Here is a 25,356-nt window from a genome sequence, read left to right as displayed (position 1 = left end):
TCGAGTTCAACAATTTCAGATCATAACCTCGGCCCCTATTACATTTTTACTTAAAAAATTTTTCCACCCCTTTGTTTTGGGTTTTACATTTCCCCCCCGCCTTTCCTTTTTTTTCTCTCTCCCACAAGGCAGCTGTCTCTCATCCTGCCAGTGCACTTCACACCTAATCTGAGCCGTCTTTTGTCTCCACTGTCCTATTACCGTCTCGTCTGGTTTTGAATACCTCTTAATGTCTCTTTACTTCTTTTGTTCTCTCACAGCCCTGCCTTCGATCTATTTCATTTCCTTTCCAGTTTTGAAAAAGGGTTCACCCGAAACGTCGACTCTAATTTCTCTCCACGGATGTTGCCTGGCCTGCTGAGTTTTTCCAGCATTTTCTGTTGTTATTATAAATAGTTTACAAATGGGATGGTAAATATTCTGGAGTTTTATTGGATCACCTTTGATAATCAGGGAGTATTTATACAGAGGTTTTCTTGAGGAAAATAAATTTGGGTAGGAGCGAGGTTGGCACATACTTCATGAGAGTGTTGATTATACATAGTCGTGGAGGGAGTGAGCTTGATGGGCCAAATGGCCTTTCTTCATTCCATGCTTTCTTATACAAATCAACCCAGAACACGCTCAGGCAATTTATCAAAGGCTTGGGAGAAGGAAGATACTGTCCTCTCAACGAGATAATGACTGGTGGCAAGGGGGCAAATGGTGGTGGGGGGTGGGGTGGGGGAGGGAGAGAGGAAGGTAGAATAGTATTCTGCAGCACTTAGGTGTCACTCAATTACTCAAGGAATCAATTTAGATTTCACCTTTGATTGCTGATGAACATGTACATTCAATATTTCTGGGAATAGCTGCAAAATTTTCAGTAAGCAATTGATTGTTCATGCACTCAAACAGCCAGAATCTGTTTTATTCTATTTGCCTGCTCAACCTCTGAGAATCGTCCTGAATGGACGATATTGGGGTTGACTTCAAGTCCCAGGTGGGAACATGGCCTAGCAAGTGACCGGCCCATCTGTGGGCAGAAGCTGGGTGGCCCAGTCGATTTTAATGGCAGGGCCTCATTAGCATGCCGCTGGCCGACCTCCCAACCAAAAGGACCTGGAAGTCGGCGGGAAGCAGATGCCCAGCCATTAAAATTGGGTGGCAAGAGGCTGTTGCTGGGGACAAGAGGAAACAGCCCCTGGTACTAAGTGATCAGGAGGAGGATCCATCAGGAATCGTGGTCAGGTAGGGGGAAGAAATGCTGGGGCCCAAAGTTTCCTTGTGGAGCCCGGAGCAGCACAGCTGCTTCTTCTGGCTCATAAGGAAACTTAAAAAAAAAAATTATTTTACCTTTCTGGGACTCTTCAGGCCTCACCATTGCTCACCCGCTCAGGCCTTGGGTTAATATTGCAGTCAGGCCCCGATTCCATCATCGGAGCTCGATCTGCATAATTAGAGAAGGACCCCACCGGCTTTGGGCAGGTGTCCTTGCTGCCTGTGATTTAAAATTGGGGCAGGAACACAGTGGGCAAATCCCCTGCTCCATTTTAACTGTCCCCTGCCCGGTTTCCACCAGACGGAGAAAGGTTAAAATTCTGCCCATTGTTTCAAAACATGGAATCTAGAAAATCTACGCAATGAAGCATCACATACTAAATACTGTATTATGGTTAAGTTATGGTTCACAGTCCAAACTGAAATCAGGTAAGTATCTATCTGTCACTGATACCTTTCATCTTTAACTAATATCTTTCATCAATTAAAAAGAGACTAAAATACATTTGGCTATTTTTACCATGGGGAGAAATCATGTACCGCAGTTTGTGTATAAAAAGGCCCTTTAATTCAGTTTAAAACAGACTATGAATCTTTTTGGATAGCAACAAAATGTCCAATCATCAAAGTCTGACAGATGTGCTACACCCGAGCAACGGATGCAAATTCTTAATATCAATCTACCCACGTCTAAATCTATTCAAGTTAATTATTGTGAGTCATCTGCAGAGGTCTCTCGTTTGGATGGAACTATATTAATTATAATGTAAATACTGCCATCTAGAGGCTGGAAACCCCAACTAAAACCAGCTCTGCCAAAGGGAAACCTCTCCTAAATAAACTAGTGTAGTATAATAGCTTGGTGATATTCCAAATCTCACTTTAAAAAAAGCTTTCCACATACAAAACCATTCCCGTCTCTTGCAATGCAGTGTCTTATAGACAAAATAAAAATTAAATTCAACATTTTAGGCCACAATTTCAATCTAGAGTCACTGAAGATCATCTTTCACACTCCATACTGGCTTGGTAATGGCTAGATGTTTTGCCTTTGCCAATTGTTCTCCAGAGGTATGAACTGTTGCAGAACTATTTCACTACCACTAGATATCTCTAGCGTGTACTGCACTCTACTACAAAGTATTTGTTAAAAACGACTAGTGACACCTGGTGGCAGAAGATCAATAAGGCTTAAGTTCTTTTTCCTTTTCAGAATCAACAACAACTTGCATTTATATAGCACCCTTAATGTAGAAAAAGGCAAGTGTTAAAAGGGTACTATCATCTTGTAAAGGGCCAATTATGCCATTTAAAGCCAATAAGATTATTAATCCTGACAGAGATCAGCCCTCATCACACACACTCCAACCTTTCCAATAACAATTCAAAACCACAAAACAAAAGCAAGAAGAGAAAGAAAATTGAATTAGGTGAAGAATAAAATGGATCCTAGTAGATTTACACTATATGTGGTAACTATAACAAAGTAGGAAGCCCTAGACTGGAAGCTTTAAAAATACAAGTCAGATTTTTCATACAACACAAAATGCCCAAAAAATGTAAAGTTAATCAAAATAAATATTGTTATTTTCTTAATTACCAATTACAAAATTGATGAAGTTAATTTGTCTGTGTTCCACCACATGTCAAGTTCAGATTTTAATTCAGTATAACCAGGTTATTTTAAAAACCTTTGGAGATACAATGCTTCCCTTCACATTCTGATCACTTCAATGTAGAGCAAGTAACGTGTGGGTGACATGTCCACAAATTTTTACACTTTCTTTATGTAGTGCAATTTGCTGTCAGATTGCCACAAAAGTCCCGGAGACAGTGAAAGTGCCAGCTTCTAAGTCATAATAAATTACTTGTCACAACAAATCATACTTGTAGGCTAAGTTTAAACTCGGAGTTAGAAGGACATGAGATCAAGCCCCACTCCCAGGCTTGAGCGCACAATCCAGGCTGATACTTCAGTGCAGTAGTGAGGGTGCACTGCACTGTCAGAAGTACTGTCTTTCAGATGAGATGTTAAACCAAGGCTTCATTTGGCCTTTTAGACAGTCATAAAAGATACCACGGCACTATTTGAAGAAGAGCAGGGGAGATCTCCTGGTGTCCTGGCCAATATTTATCCCCCAGGTGCTATATAAATGCAAATTCTTTCTTTCTTAAGCCATCTAGAAAGAACACTGCAGTCACTTACCAGACAGGAGCGCTTCTAAACAATTTTCTCCATGGAACTTTATTGTTCTTTGAATTCACTAGTCTGTTGCCCAAACTTTCCAAAGATATAATCTGGTCTATATGACATAAATTGTTACTAATGACATAAAGATATGAATATAACTGACAAAGGAATAGCAAATCTCACTAAAGACCAAAAAATGATAAACAGACAGCAATTATAACTAAGTAACAATGTATATTTACCTTTTCCTTTAAGGAGGTATTTCCACATACAGTAGGCCCACAGTATGGAAGATAGGCCAGAGAAGTAGAAAACACTCTCCCAGCCATGCCTGTCCAATAACACTGATCCAACAGCCCCGATTAATAATGTTCTACAGAAACAAAAAAGGGTCAGGGTTCATTGCCATGCAATGACAAGTGATCACCCGCTATAAACAGTCAGCATTTCCTTTGTCCCAGTACTTCTTACAGTGCATTCCATTAAATGAACCATGAACTGCAGTAACTAATCAATGATCATTCAGTGATACCTTTAAAACAATTACCAAAATTGGTTGTGTTATTTTCACAGAATTATTTTCCAATAGAGCATCAGCAATGCCCACGTTTCAATACAGTACTACGCTTTGATACAGCTCATTATCAAACCATGTAAACGTGACCAGAAAATAACAACTACAACTTGCATTTTTATAGCACCTTTAACATAGTAAAATGTACCAGGAGCATAATTAGACAAAAATGGGCACCGAGCCGAAGGAGATGTTAGGACAGGTTTCTAAAAGCTTGGTCAAAGAGTTAAGTTTTAAGCAGCATCTTAAAGGAGGAGAGAGAGGCGCAGAAGGAGGGAATTCCAGAGTTTAGGGCCTCAATGACTGAAGGCATAGCTGCCAATGGTGGGGTGAAGGAAGTAGGGTATGAACAAGAGACCAGAGTTGGAGGAACACAAAGTTCTCAGAGGGTTGTAGGGCTGAAGGAGGTTACAGAGATTGGGTTGGGGGAGATGAGGCCATGAAGGGATTTGAACACGAAGATTCAAATTTGACATTGGTGGACTGGGAGCCATGTAGGCCAGTGAGCACAGGGGTAATGGGGTGAATGGGACATGGCGTGAGTTAGGATACGGGTTTTGGATGAGTTCAAGTTTATGGATGGTGGAAAATGGGAGGCCGGCTAAGAGAGCATGGGAATAATTGAGTTTGGAGATAACAAAAGGGAATGCCTGTATGTGTGTACATAGCAGTGTTCTGCAAAATAAATAATTATTTCACTAAGTTTCTCACTGAGATATCCTCCCTCCTTTCCTCCCTCAACCTCTGCACTGAGTGACTCCTCATCTTCAGTGATTTCAATCTCCATCTCAACTCACTTTTCCCTCTCTCCTGAGTTTATTGCCCTCCTATTCTCCCTTAATCTGTCCCTCTATTCAACTCTCCTACACACATTCATTGCCACCCTCTCGACCTTGCCATCTTACCTTACCTCTCTACTCCACGGTCTTGATTAGACAAGGCCATCTCTGACCACTTCCTTGTAACCCTCACCACCCACATCCCGCTATCTCCTTCCAAGCCCACTTCTTTTTTCATCTGCCTCCGAGAATAAATTCTCCCCCAAGACTCTTACAACTGCATTTTCAAACTTCCAACTAACTAACCTTAGGACCTCCATTCACCACGATACTTCTGTCAATCTGCTTAACCACTCCCTCTCCTCTACCTTTGATGCCCTTGTCCCCAGTAAAACCCTTACTCTTTCCAACCCTGGCTGTTCCCTGGTGACTTTTTCTGTTTAATAATGCTTCCATGAAGCATATTACAGATTAGCGTGTAAAGTTAAGGCACATGGGATTGGGGGCAAGGTATTGACTTGGATAGAGAACTGGTTGGTAGACAGAAAGCAAAGAGTTGGAATAAACGGCTCTTTTTCCGAGTGGCAGGCAGTGACTAGTGGGGTACCGCAGGGATCGGTCTTTGGACCCCAGCTATTCACAAAATATATTAATGATCTGGACGAGGGAACTAGATGTAATATCTCCAAGTTTGCAGATGACACAAAGCTGGGTGGGCGTGTGTGCTGTGAGGAGGATGCCGAGAAACTCCAGGATGATTTGGACAGGTTGGGTGATTGGGCAGAAGCATGGCAGATGCAATAGAACGTGGATAAATGCGAGGTTATCCACTTTGGTGTCAAAAACAAGGCGGCAGATTATTATCTGAATGGCAGTAGATTGGGAGAAGGGGAAGTGCAACGAGACCTGGGTGTCCTTGTGCACCAGTCGCTGAAGGTAAGCTTGCAGGTGCAGCAGGCGGTTAAGAAGGCAAATGGTATGTTGGCCTTCATAGCGAGAGGGTTTGAGTACAGGAACAAGGATGTCTTGCTGCAGTTGTACAGGGCCTTGGTGAGACCACATCTTGAGTATTGTGTGCAGTTTTGGTCGCCTTATCTGAGGAAGGATGTTCTTGCCATGGAAGGAGTACAGCGAAGATTCACCAGGCTGATACCTGGGATGGCAGGAATGACGTATGAGGAGGGATTGGGTCGATTGGGCTTGTACTTGCTGGAGTTTAGAAGAATGAGAGGGGATCTCATTGAAACTTATAAAATTCTAACAGGACTAGACAGACTAGATGCAGAAAGGATGTTCCTGATGGTCGGGGAGTTCAGAACCAGGGGTCACAGTCTAAGGATAAGGGGTAAGCCATTTAGGACTGAGATGAGGAGGAATTTCTTCACCCAGAGAGTGGTGAACCTGTGGAATTCTCTACCGCAGTAGGCAGTAGAGGCCAATTCATTAAATATATTCAAGAAGGAGTTGGATATATTTCTTAAGGCTAAAGGGATCAAGGGATATGGGGAGAAAACAGGGACAGGGTACTGAATTTGGATGATCAGCCATGATCGCATTGAATGGCGGAGCAGGCTCGAGGGGCCAAATGGCCTACTCCTGCTCCTATCTTCTATGTTTCTATGTTTCAATGGGACATTTTTCTACGTTAAAGGTGTTATATAAATGCAAGTTGTTGCTGTTGTGTTCATCTCAAAAAACCTAACCCATTTCATTTAGCCCTTGTATTTGGATGTGTTATGAATTCAGATCTGTTGTAGATACCTTCTCTGTTTCAGTGGCGCCAGTTGTTCCTATAGGTGGTCTGAGCATTTAGTTTTATGGGAGTTGACTCACACTGCTCCATATATACTTGTACAATAGCATGACCCAGAGGTGTAACAACAGCTCCTGTGAGCTCAACTAGATATCAATGTCTTTTGCACATGTATTTTTTAAAGGCGGACTGAGTTAACACTAGACAAGGTGAAGCTTGGTTCAAATCATACTGTCAGTTGTGGCTCAGTGGTAGCACTCTCATCTCTGAGTCAGAAGGTCGTAGTTGCAAATGCCACTCCAGAGGCTTTAGCAAAAGATCTAGGCTGACACTCCAGTGCAGTACTGAGGGAGTGCTGCACTGTCAGAGGTGGCGTCTTTCAGATGAGACATTAAACTGAAGCCCCGTCCAACCTCTCAGGTGAACAGGCTGCATGGCACGATTTCAAAAAAAGAGCAGGGGAGTCCTCCCCGGTATCTTGGCCAATATTTGTCCCTTACTGAGCATCACCAAATCAGATTATCTGGTTATTATGCTGTTTGTGGGTCTTTGCTCTGCGTAATTTGGCTGCCACGATTCCTACCTTACAACAGTGGCTGCACTTTAAAAGTACTTCATTGCCTGTAATGCACTTTGGGACATCCCAAGGTTGTGAAAGGGGCTATATAAATGCAAGTGTTTTCAAATCAGTAAGCTGCTTTTTTCCAAAGTAGGGTAGGGGGAGGGGAAGAAATAGAAGAAATTATAATACTAGCTAAAGGCTCATTCACAGAAGTAAACAGAATCTAACAGGAGTCTATTATTTGTTTTATAGTGTGACTGCTTCACAAGGAATGCCTGTGTCAGGGAACAAAAACTTTTGCCCACTTTTAATCCAGAGCCAGATACAGCACCTATTAGGTATCCAGTAAGGTTCCCTCCATAACCCTCAACCTCAACAGATTACTGTAGTGCAACATTTACATTTTCCTCACTAGCCATCCCTAGTTGAGGCTGCTAATAAGCATCAAACTGTGTGTAGTATGTGCTGTGATGCATAGTCAGTACAGACTGGGTCAAGACAAGCTAAAGCTAGTAAACTTTGGACCCTTTTAGCTAGCGGAAAGAAAAATCTGGGCTGGATTCAAACCAGGTCCCAGGAGTGAGCCACATCCTAAGTACAAACAAAATACAATCCAAAACTTTAAAAAAACTTAGTACACAAAAAGTTGCATTGTGCAAATCAAGTTGCTAAACCTAAGCAACCAAAAAACAGAAGAAACTAGGACAGGAAATTGCAGCATTGCATCAGAATCAGCCAAGACATTATTGTTGATGACAGTAGTGGAAGGACACTGAGCATGGTATTGCTTTATTCATTAATATTGGCAGAGCTATTAATCTAGTTAAAATGAACAGGTTAATACCAGTGTTCAAATAGTTTACAGAGGGATGGCATGAATACATTAAGCATCTGTTTACTAATAATAGCAACTGTAATTTCTAACCTACAACATTTCTAATACATTTACTAGTAATTTTTTGGATGTTAGTGATAAACTTATGGCCATTGGTTCATCTCAGTTTCTGACAATACACACAGTATCTGTTGTTAAGATTGGCCTTTTCTACCTCAGCCTAGGGACTTGTCTTCTTGCAATTAATCTGAAAGATGTGACTTACCCAACCTGAGCGCCTGTGAACACTGCACTGGAGGTGAACCCTCGCTCATTTTCCCGCACCTTATTGGAGAATAGACTTGCCAGGGATGGATAAAAAACACCTAAATCGCCCCAAAAAAGATATAATATTAGCCTATGTAATTATTATTTAGCTCAATTACAATTATCATTTTAAGTTGAAAGAGTTAAAGGTGCTCTCAGAATTAAAATATTTAGAACTCTCTTCAAACTTAAACTCTAAATGTCACAGAGGGGTATTTCGACATACAAGAGGTAATTTTGTTAGACTCTGGTCCCAGCATGGAGACTCAGTAGATGGAAGCAAAGGGTGAGGATAGGGCTATCGCAATCCGGGGCCAATTCTGTGATCTGGCACATCCATTTAGCTAGGCTCCAAACCAGGAGAGGAATCTCGCAAAATTGCGCCCATATAGTCTTAATTAATATACCAATACAACAACAACTTATATTTATATAGCGGCTTTAACATAGTAAAACGTCCCAAGGCGTTGCACAGGAGTATTTTAAGACAAAAATTTTGACACTGATCCACATAAGGATAAATTAGGGCAGGTGACCAAAAGCTTGGTCAAAGAGGTAGGTTTTAAGGAGCGTCTTAAAGGAGGAAAGAGAGGTAGCGAGGCGGAGAGGTTTAGGCAGGGAATTCCAGAGCTTAGGGCCTAGGTAACAGAAGGCACGGCCACCAAAGGTTGAGCGATTATAATCAGGGATCCTCAAGAGGGCAGAATTAGAGGAGCGCAGATATCTCGGGGGGTTGTGGGGCTGAAGGAGATTACAAAGATAGGAAGAGGCGAGGCCACGGAAGGATTTGAAAACAAGGATAAGAATTTTGAAATCAATGCGCTGCTTAACCGGAAGCCAATGTAGGTCAGCGAGTAAAGGGGTGATGGGCGAGCAGGACTTGGTGCGAGTTAGGACATGGGCAGCCGAGTTTTGGATGACCTCAAGTTTACGTAGGGTGGAATGTGGGAGGCCAGCCAGGAGTGCGTCAAGTCTAGAGGTAACAAAGGCATGGATGAGGGTTCCAGCAGCAGATAAGCTGATTCAAGGGCGGAGACGGGCGATGTTACGGTGGTGGAAGTAGACGGTCTTTGTTATGCTGCGGATATATGGTCGTAAGCTCATTTCAGGGTCAAAAATGACACCAAAGCTGCGAACAGTGTGGTTCAGCCTCAGACAGATGTTAGGAAGATATATAATACACTATACAGGTATTAGTATAGTGTATTCAGTATACTGTATTCGCTCTCCTCTACACTGGGGACACCAAATGCAGACTGGGTGACTACTTTGCAGAACACCTCCGTTCAGTCCACAAGCATGACCCCGAGCTTCCGGTCGCCTGTCATTTTAATTCTCCAGACCACTCCCACTCTAATCTCGGCCTCCTATGCTGTTCCAATAAAGCTCAACACAAGCTCAAGGAACAGTACATCTTTCTATTAGGCACTATACAGCCTTCCAGACTCAACACTGAGTTCAGCAATTTCAGATCATAACCTCTGCCCCCATTTTTTTGGACGGCAGGTGTAGCTGATATTCTGATATTCCCATTTACACCTCCTCTAGGCCCATCTTTTGTTTCTTTACTTGTCCCATTACCATCCCCTTTCGCCTTGCACGATCATCCCTTTTGTCATTTAATCTCTCCTGCTTTCCACCCTATCACAGGCCTTCCCTTTTGTTCTTTCCTCCCCTCTCCCCTTTTCCCTGCCTCTGTACTTGCTTAAAACCTGTTACATCTCTAACCTTTTCCAGTTCTGACAAAAGGTCATCGACCTGAAACGTTAACTCTGTTTCTCTTTCCATAGGTGCTGTCTGACCTGCTGAATATTTCCAGCATTTCTGGGGGGTTTTCAGATTTCCAGCACCCGCAGTATTTTACTTTTATTTTGGTCTAAAGCGTTTCTCCTGTTGATTGGCTCCATTCAGCTATGTTTGTGTTTTTATGAATGTGTATATTTAAAATAGGTAAATGGTCTATTAGCTGGTCATTCACATCACTGTTGTGCTGCAGCTAAATGTTAGGTTCTGAAGTACTGGAAGGGGTCTTTTAAAACTGACTTTAAACCGCAGAACATAAATGGAACCAAAAGTGAGTGGGAAATTGTTGCAATAAAAACTGATGCTTCTCAGAGTGGTAACAAATACAAATTTTATAATACTAGCAAATAAATATGTACAAAAGCAATTCCCTTTTAGCTCAGTAGATGAATGTACCACGCAGTATGTTTCTGAACCAAAATCAGGATGGTCACAGATTAAAATTAGCCTTGTACTCAGTATAAAAAAGGGAGAAAAACAAATCAGCATTGTTCCGGCTCCTGCGTGTTAACCGCTGCTGGAAGCACACACGTGAGTACCAGGCAAGGACAGAGTTGGACTCAACTGATATGGACTCCATAGTTAAATATCTCAGTGATGCTCACACAAAGAATAGCCACTTGGGTAGGGTGCCGAGGGGAAAGTGCTACCAACGGAACCATAAACCAGTCAGTAAAGAAAGGGAAGAGGAATATTGGAGGGAAACCAGAGGAGAAAAAGCAAGTTTAACACATACAACAGGTGAAAATGTAGTTAGAACTGATAGAAAAAAACCCACAAATATGTCACATACAGAATCTGCAAATCCTTCGAGATTGAAGGAGCCTGGGTTTGTTATGTATAAGACTGATTTTCAGCTATAGTTCCGAAATTCAGATCCTCACCAACTGCGGTAAATGCTAATCTGTTAAAGACTAACATGATAAATTATTGATCTGCTGAAGTCCAGCCAGTATAAATACCATAATCCATACTTGAACCAACCCAGCTGTTCTATTATTGTAAATTTAAAATGTTTCCCATCAATAAACTCTACTTTGAAAGACACCAAAATAATTTTATATTATAGAACCTGATTATTTGTTGGTGCAATTTTCAATTTCAAGCAGTTATTCTATAGTTTCCACATGCTGGTTTACATATTTATGACTTGTTATTTCATGATGGTGTATACACATATTAACCAGAGTTTAACCCAAAGCTCCAGCACCAGACAGTTAAGACCACATCCTCTACTTCACTCATCACAACTGAGATTTTCAAGCTTTTCTGCTAATATTGACAAACTCCGAAGTACTCCCTTCTAATATTGACATACCCCAGAGACCCCCTGCTAATATTTGGCATACTACAAAGGACCTATCATACTTCTGAAAGATAGTATCAGCTATCCAAAGCAAAATCACTGTTAAAAATGTTTTTAAATTAGTACATACAGCAACAGATACAAAAAAAATAGGAAACTGATTACTTCAGAGACATTTTAAGGTTTGGGGACGCCAGCTTAAAAATCTATGATCGAGAACAACACATGGATCTTCTACTCTACAATTATTTTTTTCCCTCCTACCTGCTTTGCTGCTTCCATTCTCAATGGTCTAAACTAAACTCACTTTTATACACCTTTTTAATTTAGCTCATAGGAAAGCAAGGTGGGAGAACGTTGCATTTTCTTACTATAAACCACAACATAACTCGGGTGGGTTGAGAAAACATGCAACGGAAAATTTTAGTGCGGAGTACAATGGAGTGACCTAACTAGATGACCTGTGTTAATAATTGAACGTTTTAGCAGTGAGTGAAGTTCAAGACACCATCTTTGGCCTGGCGCTCTGGGTTAGTGTATGTGTAAAATTTTTGTGCTGAGCCCAGATAAAAAGTAGATCTTACTTTTAGTAGATGAACAAGGTGCAAGGTTTTTTTTAATTTTTATTTTTTATAAGGACTATGGAGCAACACATACATAGACTACATTCTCACATTCCTATTGATTACTTGAAAACTATCTATGCATTACTGGAAATACACAGTTGCTTCAACACAAGTACTCAATGCTACACATAGGCAGGAAAAATAGACAACATAGCTTAGAACAAAGGTGAAAGAGACCTAGGAGTCTTAGTGGACTTGACACTAAATATGCCCAACCACCTGCAAAGCAGCAATCAACAAAGCTAATAAGATGTTGAACTATATAGCCAAAACATTAAAATATAAGTCAAAGGAGGTAGTAATCAAACAGTATCATGGTCTGGTCAGACAAAGCCATGAATACTGTGTCCAGTTCTGTTGGCCAAGAAACAATGAAGACATTCAAGTGCTGGAGGCAGTGCAGAGAAGAGCCACAAGGTTGATCCCCAGTGCAAGAGATGTGAGTTATGAGGAAAGACTGGACAGACTTGGGCTTTTCAGCTTGGATAGGAGACATCTGAAGGATGATCTTGTAGAGGTACATCAGATTTTGAAAAGGTATAGGGAAAGTTAACCTGGTATATTAATTTAAATTAAACTGTCAGGAGTAGAACTAGGGGGCACAGCTTTAAATTAGTAAAAGGTAATTTTAGGACAGATATCAGGAAATTCTTCTTCACACAAAGGGTAATCAACATGTGGAATAAACTTCCAGATAGAGTAGTGGAGGCAAAAACTCTGGAATTATTTAAGAAACAATTGGATGCTACAATGGAGGAGGATCTCTGGACAGATGAATTAAGATTGGCCAAGTTGCCTTCCTTGTTTGTAATTATCTTGCAAACACATATATGAATTTACTGACACGAAAGACACAGTCAGTCTCAAGCAAGCCAGCAGCGTACTTCTTAAGCCCTCAACATTGAACGTCAGGGAATGATTTTAACTCCCGGGTGAGAACGTGGCCTAGCGAGCAGCCAGCCCATCCGGAAGCAGCAGCGGGGAGGGCCAACTGATTTTAACGACCAGGCTTCATTGGCATGTCGCCAGCCGACTTCCTGACCAAAACAGTCAGCAAGAAGTGCCAACAGACCCCGGTTCTAAGGTAAATGGTCAGGTGCGCCTTGGGACATTTTACTACGTTAAAGGCGCTATACAAATTCAAATTGTTGTTGTTGTCATAATTTACCTTCTTGGGCCTCTTCCAACCCCAGCTTTCCTGGTTAGGCATCAAGTTAAGATTGCAGTCGGGCCCCGATGACCTCATCAGAGGCTGATCTACTTAAACAAGGACCCCGCAGGCTTTGGTGGGTGTCCATGGCGCAAGCAACTTAAAATTGCAGTCGGCATGATCGGGGCAGAAGGCCAGCAGTTAAGTGTCCCGCTCCATTTTAACTGCCCCTCTGCTGGTCCAGGGGGAAGTGAGGGTGGGCAATTAAAATCCCCTTTTATGGAATGCCAAATAATTTGAAAAGATGTTCCTGATACTTAAAAAGATTTGGTTAACAGAAGTTCTGCTAATATTGGTCCCTCCAAAATATAAGGTGGTATTTTTTGGTCATCAAAAATATTTGTCGCAATTGAAAACAAAACTGCAAGTTACCTGCTTTCATGGTAAAATGATTAAAGTCCAAAGAAGTGCTTTTTGGTACAAGCAAGCTACTATATATTATGATGTCTCCATTAAGACCTTGCCACAGATCTCTCATCTTACTGTAGTCATATTAATATACATATCACTTCACAAGATACTACAGCAAGAACACTACTTAAAACTGCTTAAATATGTCTTGCCATCAACATTCCGATTAAAAAGTCAAATGAAAAGAATCCCCACCAACATACATTTGCATTTTATCATTTTACAATTTTTTGAAAATGCAATATAAATGGTGTGTATTGAAGAGATCATTAAAGATCTACTAAGCCGGACCATTAAGAGAACTTAAAGTGATCACTGAAGGACTCTGTGCTAATGACACACCAGCAATGCCTTGGTAAATGGCAAATTCACGACTGATGTTAGGAAGTATTTTTTCACACCAAGCATGATGATTACCTGGAATAGAATTTTGATGGGCTAATGGAGGCAAAAGATCTGCAACTGTTCAAGAGGCAGCATGATGTTGTGATTAGGGTTTCAGTTATTCCCATCACATCAACTTCCTCACTTCTAATTATTGACTCCATTCCCCTGTTTTATTCTGACGAAGGGTTCGACCCGAAACATTAACTCTGTTTCTCCTCTCCCCGATGCTGCCTGACCTGCTGAGTGTTTCCAGCACTTTCTGTTGTGATTTCAGATTTCCAGCATCTGCAGTATTTTGCGACTGCCCCTGTTTTATTGCTGATTCTCTGTCCATTGCTGTACAGGCAACTTAATATGCGTTTATTTTTCATTACCCCTGCTTTATTTTTATCAGGTATTTTGTTATTACTTCCTATACCCTTTTCTGTGCCCTGAGTATTTGTTACTTTTCTTTTTGTACTCTGACCTTTGCTCTTATCCATTTTTCTTCTTTAGGTTACTATTATATCCACCCAAGACCCGCACCCCTTTCAGCTCCTCCCTGCCCGAGTGCTGGTGCCATGTTGTTTTGAATCCTCTTTCTGGGCCTCTTTTTTCATGGGTTGGTGGGAAAAGCAATGGATTTTGAGGGCTTTATTATGAAAAAGGCAGCAACTGACTGGCCAGCTAACACTTTTAATTTGCGGTGACATCATATTCAAATTCCTGGCTTATGAGTCACCATGTCTGGCTGTATGGAAATGAGCAAATCCAAGTGTTAGAGAACAATCCCAGCATTTCATCCACTCTGAAATGCTTTTAAATATAATGTAAGGAGAAAATCTCTCGTCCCTTCCCCTCACTGTTGCTACTCACCCTGTAACAGGCCCATAAGGAATCTCGATATGGTTAAAAGAACGATTGGTGCAGAGCTGAAGTATGTAATAAGTGGAGTTAGGGCGATTACTGATCCCCATGCAGCAGTTGAAAGCAGAAGCATTTTATCACCACCCAATCTGTTAACAAAAATGGATAGTTTGTCAGTGATCCTCAATGAAAAATACAGCATTTTCACTGAGAAAGCATGAATGCAAATTGCAACTCAGTGGGTATCGTTATTATGGAGTAAATTATGTAATACATTACAAAAGTGATTACAATTTAGTAACATTTCTATAGCATCCTGAGGTATTAAAAGGTACTATGTAAATGCAAGTTCTTTCTTTTTACAAATATAGAAAAAATTGTGTAAATCTGAAGTAAAAGCAGAAAATGGTAGAAAAACAGTAGATTTGTTAGCATCTGTGAAGAGAAAAGGCAGGGTAACATTTCAGAATACTGTTTTTTTTCAGTCCTAAACCCTAAGAAGGCCCGATGCTATGTGGGCAATATTAGATTAAGAACATAAGAAATAGGAGCAGGAGTAGGCCATTTGGTCCCTCGAGCCTGCTCCGCCATTCAATAAGATCATGGCTGATCTTCTACCTCAACTCCACTTTCCTGCACTATCCCCATATTCCTTGATTCCCTTAATATCCAAAAATCTATCGATCTCTGTCTTGAATATACTCAACGACTGAGCCTCCACAGCCATCTGGGGTAGAGAATTCCAAAGATTCACCACCCTGAATGAAAACATTTCTCCTCATCTCAGTCCTAAATGGCCGACCCCTTATTCTGAGACTGTGACCCCTAGTTCTAGACACCCCAGCCAGGGGAAACATCCTCCCTGCATCTACCCTGTCAAGCCCTGTAAGAATTTTGTATGTTTCAAGGAGATCACCTCTCATTCTCCTAAACTCTAGAGAATATAGGCCTAGTCTACTCAATCTCTCCTCATAGGACAATCCCCCCATCCCAGGAGTCAGTCTGATGAACCTTTGTTGCACTCCCTCTATGGCAAGTATATACAGGTAGACTACCTTTTATCCGAACTTCCGAAAACCGAAACCCTCTAAAAACCGAAGGTTTTTTCGTTCAGCGTAAGTCGTGCGCACGACATGACCAGAGTGGCGCATGACTTACGCTGAGCAGAGGGTCAGCGTAAGTCGTGCGCACGACCCCGACCCCCGCCGACGACCCCCCGCCGACCCCCCTGTGGACCCCCCCGCCGACCCCGACTCCCGCCGACCCCCGCTGACCCCGCCGACCCCCCCCCGGACCCACCCCCGACAAATTTCCCAGTCTTATAAAATACCTTCCGAAATCCGAAATTTTCCGAAAACCGAAACACGGCTGGTTCCGAGGTTTTCGGATAAAGGATAGTCTACATGTACTTCCTTAGGTAAGGAGACCAAAACTGTTCACAATACTCCAGATATGGTCTCACCAGGGCCCTATATAATTGCAGTAAGCGTCTTTACTCTTCTACTCAAATCCTCTTGTAATAAAGGCCAAACATACCATTTGCTTTCCTAATTGCTTGCTGTACCTGCATATTAACTTTCAGTGATTCTTGTACAAGGACACCCAGGTCCTTCTGAACACCAACATTTCCCAATCTCTCACCATTTAAAAAATACTCTGCTGTTCTATTTTTCCTACCAAAGTGGATAACTTCACATTTCTCCACATTATATCAAGGAATGGTCCATTCCTTGATGCTAGACAAAAGGCTTTGAAGTTCCCCCCTTTAAATTGACCCCGGCTGTTGCATCAGTGATGCATAAACAGCTAAACAGCAGAGCTGCCTCGACATTGAAAGGTTTTCATTGGGGTAGATTTTCATGTTCACCACCTGGGCAGTAATCTGCCAGGGCAGATTGCACACCCTTCATTCTATTGAAATCAATGGAATGAAACCAGGCAGGGTCTAAAAAGAACGAACAACCCGCCCCGCTAGATTACCATCCAAACAGTGAAGTTGAAAATGTACCTCATTGTGACGGGTCATAAAATCAAGTCACAAATTTAAACTACGATGCTTTGATTGAAATTTGAAAACAGATTAAGAGTGATGTAAGCAAAATATTATAGTAGTCATTAATCTGTCATAAACACACAAACAGAAGCATGACAGTAATGAGTACTGCAGGCTACCTTAAAAAGAAAAGAACACTTCAGATGTACGGAATAAGCAGGCCATTTATAATCGTTATTTAAATGCAAGTGTTAGTTCACAATCAGAAATCAAGGGCAAGTCTTAATGCAGTAAATGCATTGCTCTGTTCAGGGTTCTTCCCCGACAAAAATGACAAGAATTGCAGCGTTGAGATTTGCACTCACTTCTACAACACTTTCTCCTGCATCTGCCGCACCCTACACCCCGCCAAGTTAACTGGAGATAAACCTGTCTGAAACACCATCTGCTACTTCACTAGAAAATTCTGAAATTCAGTCCTGCAGCTTCTGCTAGTACAGCAAGTTAGAAAATAATATTTTGTTGTAGTTGCACAGTGAAGACTGGTAGCCTTGGAAGTCATTAAAAAGAGGAAATTATTACAGCCAGAAAATAAAAATCAAACAAACAAAATGGTGATACCACCCAAAGAGGGAAAATATTCGAGCATTGATCAAGGAAAGCAGCAGTGCAATTCGTGCATAATGCGAGAGAAATATCGCAACAAAAACACAAAACTAAAAATGGAAAAGCATAATAATGTCTTTTAGTAATTTTGTTGCTTCAAAGAAAATCTCAATCCTATTTGGTAGCATTCTTGCCTGAGTCAGAGGATTGTGGTTGAAACCAAACTTCAAGGCTTGAACATCTAATCTAGGCTGACACTTCAGTGCAGTACTGAGGGAGTGCTGCACTATCGGAGTACTGTCTTTCAATGAGATGTTAAACTGAGGCCCTGTCTGCACACTCTGGGACGTTATTCTAGGAGCTCACCCTGTGTCCTGGCCAACATTTATCCCTCAACCAAGAACATTAAAAAAGATATCTGGTCATTTATGTCATTGCTGTTTGTGGCACCTTACTGTGCTGCCATATTTAACTACATTACAAAGTTAATCATTGGCTGTGAAGCACTTTGCTGTGTCCTGAGCTCATAAAAGGTGCTAGTAATGCAAGTTCTTTAACAGTCAGAGTTGAGTGAAATTGCAAAATAAAATCACCCAAACAAATGAACTTTAAAGTTTGGTGGCATAGTGGTTAGCACTGTTGCCTCACAGCGCCAGGGACCCGGGTTCGAATCCGGCCTCGGGTGACTGTCTGTGTGGAGTTTGCACATTCTCCCTGTGTTTGCGTGGGTTTCCTCCGGGTGCTCCGGTTTCCTCCCACAGTCCAAAGATATGCAAGTTAGGTTGATTGGCTATGATAAATTGACCCTTAGTGTTAGGGGAATTAAATACGTGGGGTTACGGAGATAGGGTGGGATATGTGTTGGTGTAGGGGTTACGGGGATCGGGTGGGATATGTGTCAGTGCAGGCACGATGGGCCGAAATGGCCTCTATCTGCACTGTGGGGTTTCTGTGATTCTGTGTGAAAAACTTAACAAGATGTGGAGGGTATTGAAAGACCAGTGGTGAAATTTTGCTGCCGATTGATAAAAATAAATGGCATATATTTTTACAGTTCAGGAGGTAGTTAATACTACATGCCCATATAGATAAAGGGCTGCATAATAATTAGAAAACATTGTACTCGTGACTGGGAGCTACATATTCTTCATTGATGGGAGGCTTGCAACATAAGATCACTACTCCACATTTAGATCCTCGTCAAGTAGTCAGCGAAGTTCTTGAAATGCAATGTTATACCATTACATTCACAAGTACATAGCCAAAATAAAATTTAAAAACTTATTTCTAAATTATTCACCTGGGCACTTCAGGTCATACAGCCATGAGCATTTGTATTGATGCAATGGGCAACGTTAAACATGTAGGAACATGCTCACTGAAATAGCAACATGCTCTACAGCTAAGAATGAACTGGCATTTATTTATAGAGAGAGAGAGAGAGAGAGAGAGAAAGAACGCATGATAAAGCTGCAATTATATGGTCAATGTCAGAAAGTTATATATACACATATAAAACCAAGTAACCACTTTCTGACATGTATTTATTGACCATTTAATTACAACTTAATTATGCACTCTCTCAGTTACAACTTTATCCTAGTGGATGATGTGACAACTATTAACATACCTATAATGCCATTTTTATATATATACCCCTTGTTTTTTAACTAATGAGTATAAAGGAAAATGCATCTGAAAAATCAGGTAAAAAGCACAGGAATCAAATGAATATACAGAAAAATTCCTATGAAAGTACAGAACAAGAAAAGGCTATTTGGCTGGTAAAGCCTGCCCCTTTCACAGATCAAGTACCAATATGATGTTGTGTTGTGCTACATATTAAAAGAATTTATTCCATTCTTAATCATCGTTTCCTAAAGCTTTCACTTGCGTGAAGAACACAGTGTTCAGGGCAAGTAATTGTCACTCACACTTACAAAGGAAAGTCTGTTGCTCAATGGACTCTGAGGTTAGGTCAGCCATTCAAGATTGTCCCATAGCCCAAGACCAAACATGCAGTGATCAGAAGCAGAATGAAGTGTTTATCTTTTCCTTGATTATGGTACAGGTAACATGCTGTTATATAGCACCTTTTAAATATGAAGGAGTTACTGCATGTAGCTACTCAAATATAAAGTTTTCAAGATTAACACAAGATCTCCTTCTCACCTGTCACTGATGTAGCCACCTATGATTTGAGTCAAGCAGTATCCCCAAAAGAAACTTCCAAGTACAATGCCAGACTGCTTCTTGTCCCACTCGAATTGTTTTGCCATGACAGCTACACAGATAGGTAGAGTTACTCTGGCACAGTACAGCAGGCATGTGCCCATGAACAAAAAGGCAATCCATGATTTGGCTTCTAACCTGTTGGAATCAGAAATATAAAATGATTTCACCATTTTGCAGACACCATGAAAATATTGCGGTGGGCATAATAATGCAAGCTGTAATGACTGTTATCCAAAGAACATGAACATGGACAGTTGACATGCTTCAAAGTAAATGTTTTATTGTCCGTACACTGAAAATAGAACTAGTATTGCGTATATATCACTGTGCAGTGACAAAGGCAGGGACATCCTGTAGGTAGAGCCTTCCATTCTCTTCTCTGCCAATCACACTACTCCCATTTTCTCTTCTCCTAACTGTCCACAGTAAAATGGAGCCATTGTGCACCTACACAATGAGCTTCAGCAGGTTCTTCGACTGTGAACAGCTTCACAGCCAAGCCCAATTGTGTTCTCACAAAACGTCACACACATTTATTTTCCTGAAGAAGTCGTGAATGGCAATCAAGAGCAAGAGCCCAGGTCAATTTTTCCGTCCCTGGCCCAGGGCATGGATGCTCAAATGTTGTCCAGCTGAAACAGCTAACCATTCAACACAGGTCAGGAATCAAACTGGGGACCTTCTGGTCTGTTTCACAGAAAGTTTCACAGAAACCCCACAGTGCAGATAGAGGCCATTTCGGCCCATCGAGCCTGCACTGACACATATCCCACCCGATCTCCGTAACCCCACGTATTTAATCCCCCTAACACTAAGGGTCAATTTATCATAGCCAATCATCCTAACCCGCACATCTTTGGACTGTGGGAGGAAACCGGAGCACCCGGAGGAAACCCACGCAAACACGGGGAGAATGTGCAAACTCCACACAGACAGTCACCCGAGGCCAGATTCGAACCCGGGTCCCTGGCGCTGTGAGGCAACAGTGCTAACCACTATGCCACCGTGCTGCCCTGTATAGCTAATAGCAATTCCTTTATCCATTTGGCCATCGACGGAGATGGCAATGCAGTTTCTACATATTTAACCTTTTATGCAGAGTGGGCCTTTGGCGTAGCAGTAGCATCCTCGCCACTGGGCCAGAAGGCGTAGGGTTTCGAACCCCGCTCCAGACAGTCCCGGCAAGTGGAGTCGGAGCTCCGGCTCTAAATTCTGGGTTGACATCCAGTGGGTGGCCCCCCCCCTCGTATGGGTTGTGGGAGCCCGTAAAACCCTCCCGCCATAGGACTAACCACCCTAATGGCTGGTACGAAGATGGTTACGGTCACGGAAGGAGCGTTAATCGCGGCCAGAAATCCTTCCACTTCATACAGTTCCCCAAAGGGAACAGTGTGAAGACACGTACGACGACCTTTTATGCACAGAAATTCACAGGATAAATGCGCATTGGGGTTCTGAACTATATAGGAACATTTGTAAAATTATTTTGTAGTTACAGTATTTTTTTTTTAAAGATATATACTAGATGGTTAAGCCATTGTACATTTCAATCCTGGAGTACATATATAAGTTTGGGGTCAGTGCAAGTGGCACAATACATTGATGCTCCAACATCTTGTGTTAGATTGTTGATGTGCACTGCCCCACACTGTGAACTCCCAATCTGAGCCAGGGCACATAAAGAAGACAGTGGTCCTGTAAAACAAAAAACAGCTGTAGGCTGGAAGTATCACTCTCTAATGCCAACTACTGCCAAACAAAACACTTGGTTACTGTTTACTGCTTCCAATTTTTAGGCACAAATAACTGTACTTAAAAAGTGGCAAATTCACGATTGATGACCCTTCGTGCACAGCTGAAGGCTTCTCAATCACAAAGGTATTAAAACATTTCAGGGATATGGGGAAAGAGCAGGGGACTGGGACTAACTGGATTGCTCTTCGAAAGAGCCGGCACAGACTCGATGGGGCGAATGGGCTCCTTCTGTGCTGTATTATTCTATGACTTTATAAGAGCTTGGATGAGAAGGTTAGTAAAATACATAGAGCATGGCCCAAATAGAAATCGAGCTTTGTTGGTGGGTGGTGATGTATATATTTCATTAAAAAAGCACAAGACTATGCATGTGGAAACACAATTTTCAATAGATTAGACCCGAATCAAATCATTACACATTTTATAAAGAATGAAGAGTTCTTTGTTCAAGATATGCCTAATCAGAGTTAAGGTCAAAGGATTTGGGGGGGGGGGGGGGGGGGAAGGGGGACAGGGGGTTGTCATGACCCGCCCTGACCCCCACTGGCTCCGTCACTGAATCTGATATATTAGAAATCTTGGCCCAGATTTTGCGGTCAGCAGCTAAGGAACGGCGCTTGCTGTTCACTACGCTGACAACTGCCCTCAGAGCTTTTGCGGGTTTTTGAGCAGAGACTTGCTATCATCATGCGTCTGTTTCAGTATGGTGCCCTCTACAGGGGATCTGTGGCATCTGTGAGCAGGGCAAGCAAAATACCCATCACTCACCTCTGGCATTGCACACAGGCAATCAGTTTGAAGAATTCTCCCTGAGACATGCAGAGTCCAAACCAAGAAGTATAAATTAGATTTAAATCATCTATAGAAAGCGAAATAGAGAGAGGGAATGAAAGATGGGATTAAGGGAGAGAGATAAAAGAGACAGACAGTAAAAGTAAAAAAAAAAAAAAATTCTTTTAAAAAAAAATCTCCAACACTAATTAAATTCTGAAGGAATGAGACTCCACATTTGTTAAATTAAATTTTCAGTGCCAAAGAGGTTGTTTGGCAGTAATTAAGGCTCATCACGCCATAAAAAATTCACTTACACCTGAATGGACCAGCCCTAACGATTTCTGCCATGTTTAGTGGGTATCTAGTGGGTAAGTACCGCAACTTCACACCCTTACATTGATTTTAATGCCAAGTCTCTCGGCGAGGTACTGGTGTAGTGAAGCTTGTGGAGGAGCAGGGTAACTCGGACTGCAACGTCTGGATTTCCACATTTAACTGCGCATGTGCGTACGCCGGAAGTTGTTGTCTGATTTACTCCATAATAACGGTGAGCGCTGTTAGCCTCACCTTTATTCTCAACGCAAAATCTGGGCCCTTATGTCGGCATATATTTCCTGACATTTCTTGCCATTATCAATTTTAACATTTATAATGTCACATTGTAACTACTCCCTCCTGCCAGTGGAGGTACAATAGCATAAATATGGACACAGCAATTGCGAATAGAAACATAAAAATAAGGGCAGAAGATAAATTTAAAATGGGAACTGAATTATGTCTGGTCCAAATATACCGCCCCCCCCCTCCACCCACACCTTCTTAACCCTACTTCACCTGAAAATTAAACTTGTTGGGCAATTTGAACTCTCCCGATGGGTGAGAGAAGACCAGGGAAGCAGTTGAAATGGAACTGATGTGTGATTTCTACATCGCTGGTTTTCGCAGCAGAGGAGGCTTCTGGCAGACTCTGGCAGGAGCCTCGTTAATAAATGCAAATCCAAGTTCCATGATGTACATGGGACCGTGATGAAACTTTAACTTGTTCCTGAGTGGGGCACCCACCACATCATGTGAACCTGTTGGGAAGCCAGTGAGACCACTGAAGGCAAGTTAAAACTTTCCTTAGTGCAGCCTCCTCCTCCAGGCCCCTCGAGGAAAGTTCGAGCCTCCACTGCTCAGGCTTACCCCCCACCCCAGCCCCACCCTCTCACACTTAGCTTGCTGCCGGCAGCCTTGTCCTGATACCAGCGGGCGACCTCTGGGCCACCTGATCTTCGTCCTCTCCCACCAGCCAGTATATTGACAGTTCTGGATTGTCCGGCTGGGAGTCTCCCGGAACGAGGCATGAATCTCCCAGGCACTGCTACTAGCAGCATGAGAGAACTTTGCCCTATAAATTTCTCGCTGCAGGAGTGCCCCTCTTTCCTCTTTAAATTTCTCGCCGTTATGGACCCCTCTTTTCCAGAATTACCCCTGGTGTCCCCTTTTATACATGACTGCCCCTCTGAACTACAGGGAAATAAGCACGTGATATTACCAGGGCTGCTTATTACAACTTTAAAAAGGTTAATCTTTTCCCACAAACTCAGCATCGTCACGTATAGTATTCTTAAAAGGTAACTTTTGTCACATTATGAAACGCCTCATCCCCACGTGAAGGGGCAGGTTCCATCCAATTGTTTGTTAAAGAAGTTTTGTCAAATTTTCACAACCCGGTGATGTTACTTGTATTGAGCCAATCACTAAAACATCACTGTTGTGCTTACAATGATGCAGCTTGGACTTCCTTTCTGGAACAAAGACAGTGCAGACGGAAAGGCAAAGAGTCAGACAAAAACAAATCAGATAAAGTTAACATGGATTTGACTATTTAAATATAGTATTTACATTCTATTTGCATTACATAGAGTTACATAGCGTCTACAGCACAGAAATGGTCCATTGGGACCAACTGGAATATGTCATTGTTTATGCTCCACGCGAGTTTCCTTCCACCCATCTTCATCTAACCCTATCAGCATCTCCTTCTAATCCTTTCCCCCTCATGTGCTTATCCAGCTTCCCCTTAAATGCATCTATGTGATTCACCTCAACCACTCCTTGTGGTAGCGAGTTCCACATTCTCACCATTCTTTGGGTAAAGAAGTATCACCTGAATTCCCTACTGGGTTTAATGATGACTATCTTATATTTATGACCTCTAGTTTTGGACTCCCCCACAAGCAGAAACATTTTCTCTACGTCTATCCTTTAAAATCTTAAAGATCTCTCTCAGGTCACCCCTCAGCCTTGTCTTTTCTAAAGAAAAGGGCCCCAGCCTCTTCCTGATAAGTATATCCTCTCAGTTCTGTTATCATCCTTGCGAATCTTTTTTGCACCTTCTCCAATGACTATGGCCTAGAAATTCAGTATCGCCACGTTTGGGGCGTTATAGTCGAGCAGGCGCTAATTGCTACCTTCAGCGAAATTGACCTGCTTCGCCCCAAGAGGTGCTTGGAGCGCTAAAGCAGGCGCTGCACGACTGTCCTAAGGCGCTAAGCCGGAGAAGCGAGGCGCTACCACCGAGGGCGGGCACAGCGCAGGTGCGGCCAGTTAGCGATTGCAGGCAGACACGCTGGCGCCAGTCAGCTCTTAAAGGGGGAGGCTCGATTTGGACTGCAGCCACGCCCTGCACAGTGGAGCCCTGATTCTCAGCCTGGACAAACCTGCTGCCACATTCTAACGCCTAGGACCATGGAGAGGGCCAGGGAGCGAGCACAGTGGTTCAGTGAGGGGGCCCTGAAGGTTCTGGTTGGCGCAGTGGAGCGCAGGCGATCTATCCTGTTTCCAGACAGTGGCAGGAGGCCGCTGACCAACGAATATCGAAAAGCTTGGAGGGAGGTGGCACACAGAGTGACCTCCAGCAGCATGGTACCTAGGACCCCTGTGCAATGCAGGAAGAAGTTCAACGACCTCACTCGGGTTGTCAGGCTGAGTACCCTTTTCAGTATCCTCTTCATCCCTGCATGTGCACCTCACTTTATGGCCAAAGGGTCCTGAAAGCCCCAATGCACAGCCCTCATCCAACACCTATGGGCCTTTCATGAAACTCACATGCACATTCACCATTTTACACACTGTAAGGGCTATTCGACCATGGGAGGC

General features: G+C 42.4%; 1 protein-coding gene across 2 annotated transcripts in view; it reads right to left on the bottom strand.

The window, feature by feature from the left end:
• Positions 1 to 25,356, bottom strand: part of slc17a9b (solute carrier family 17 member 9b) — a 52,450-nt gene that overhangs the window by 19,693 nt on the left and 7,401 nt on the right. For both annotated transcript variants that reach the window (XM_086005448.1, XM_086005451.1), the window contains exons 2-6: positions 19,621 to 19,818; positions 14,859 to 14,998; positions 8,220 to 8,319; positions 3,694 to 3,824; positions 3,467 to 3,563 (exon numbers count right to left, since the gene is read on the bottom strand). In XM_086005448.1, the coding sequence (XP_085861574.1) occupies positions 3,467 to 3,563; positions 3,694 to 3,824; positions 8,220 to 8,319; positions 14,859 to 14,998; positions 19,621 to 19,818 (666 nt within the window). The remainder of the gene's footprint in view (positions 1 to 3,466; positions 3,564 to 3,693; positions 3,825 to 8,219; positions 8,320 to 14,858; positions 14,999 to 19,620; positions 19,819 to 25,356) is intronic.

The sequence above is a fragment of the Somniosus microcephalus genome, chromosome 13 (genome assembly GCF_052327205.1).
Source record: "Somniosus microcephalus isolate GS21.2 chromosome 13, FLI_Smic_1.0, whole genome shotgun sequence".
Lineage (NCBI taxonomy): Eukaryota > Metazoa > Chordata > Chondrichthyes > Squaliformes > Somniosidae > Somniosus > Somniosus microcephalus.
This window is presented reverse-complemented; position numbering and strand designations above follow the sequence as displayed.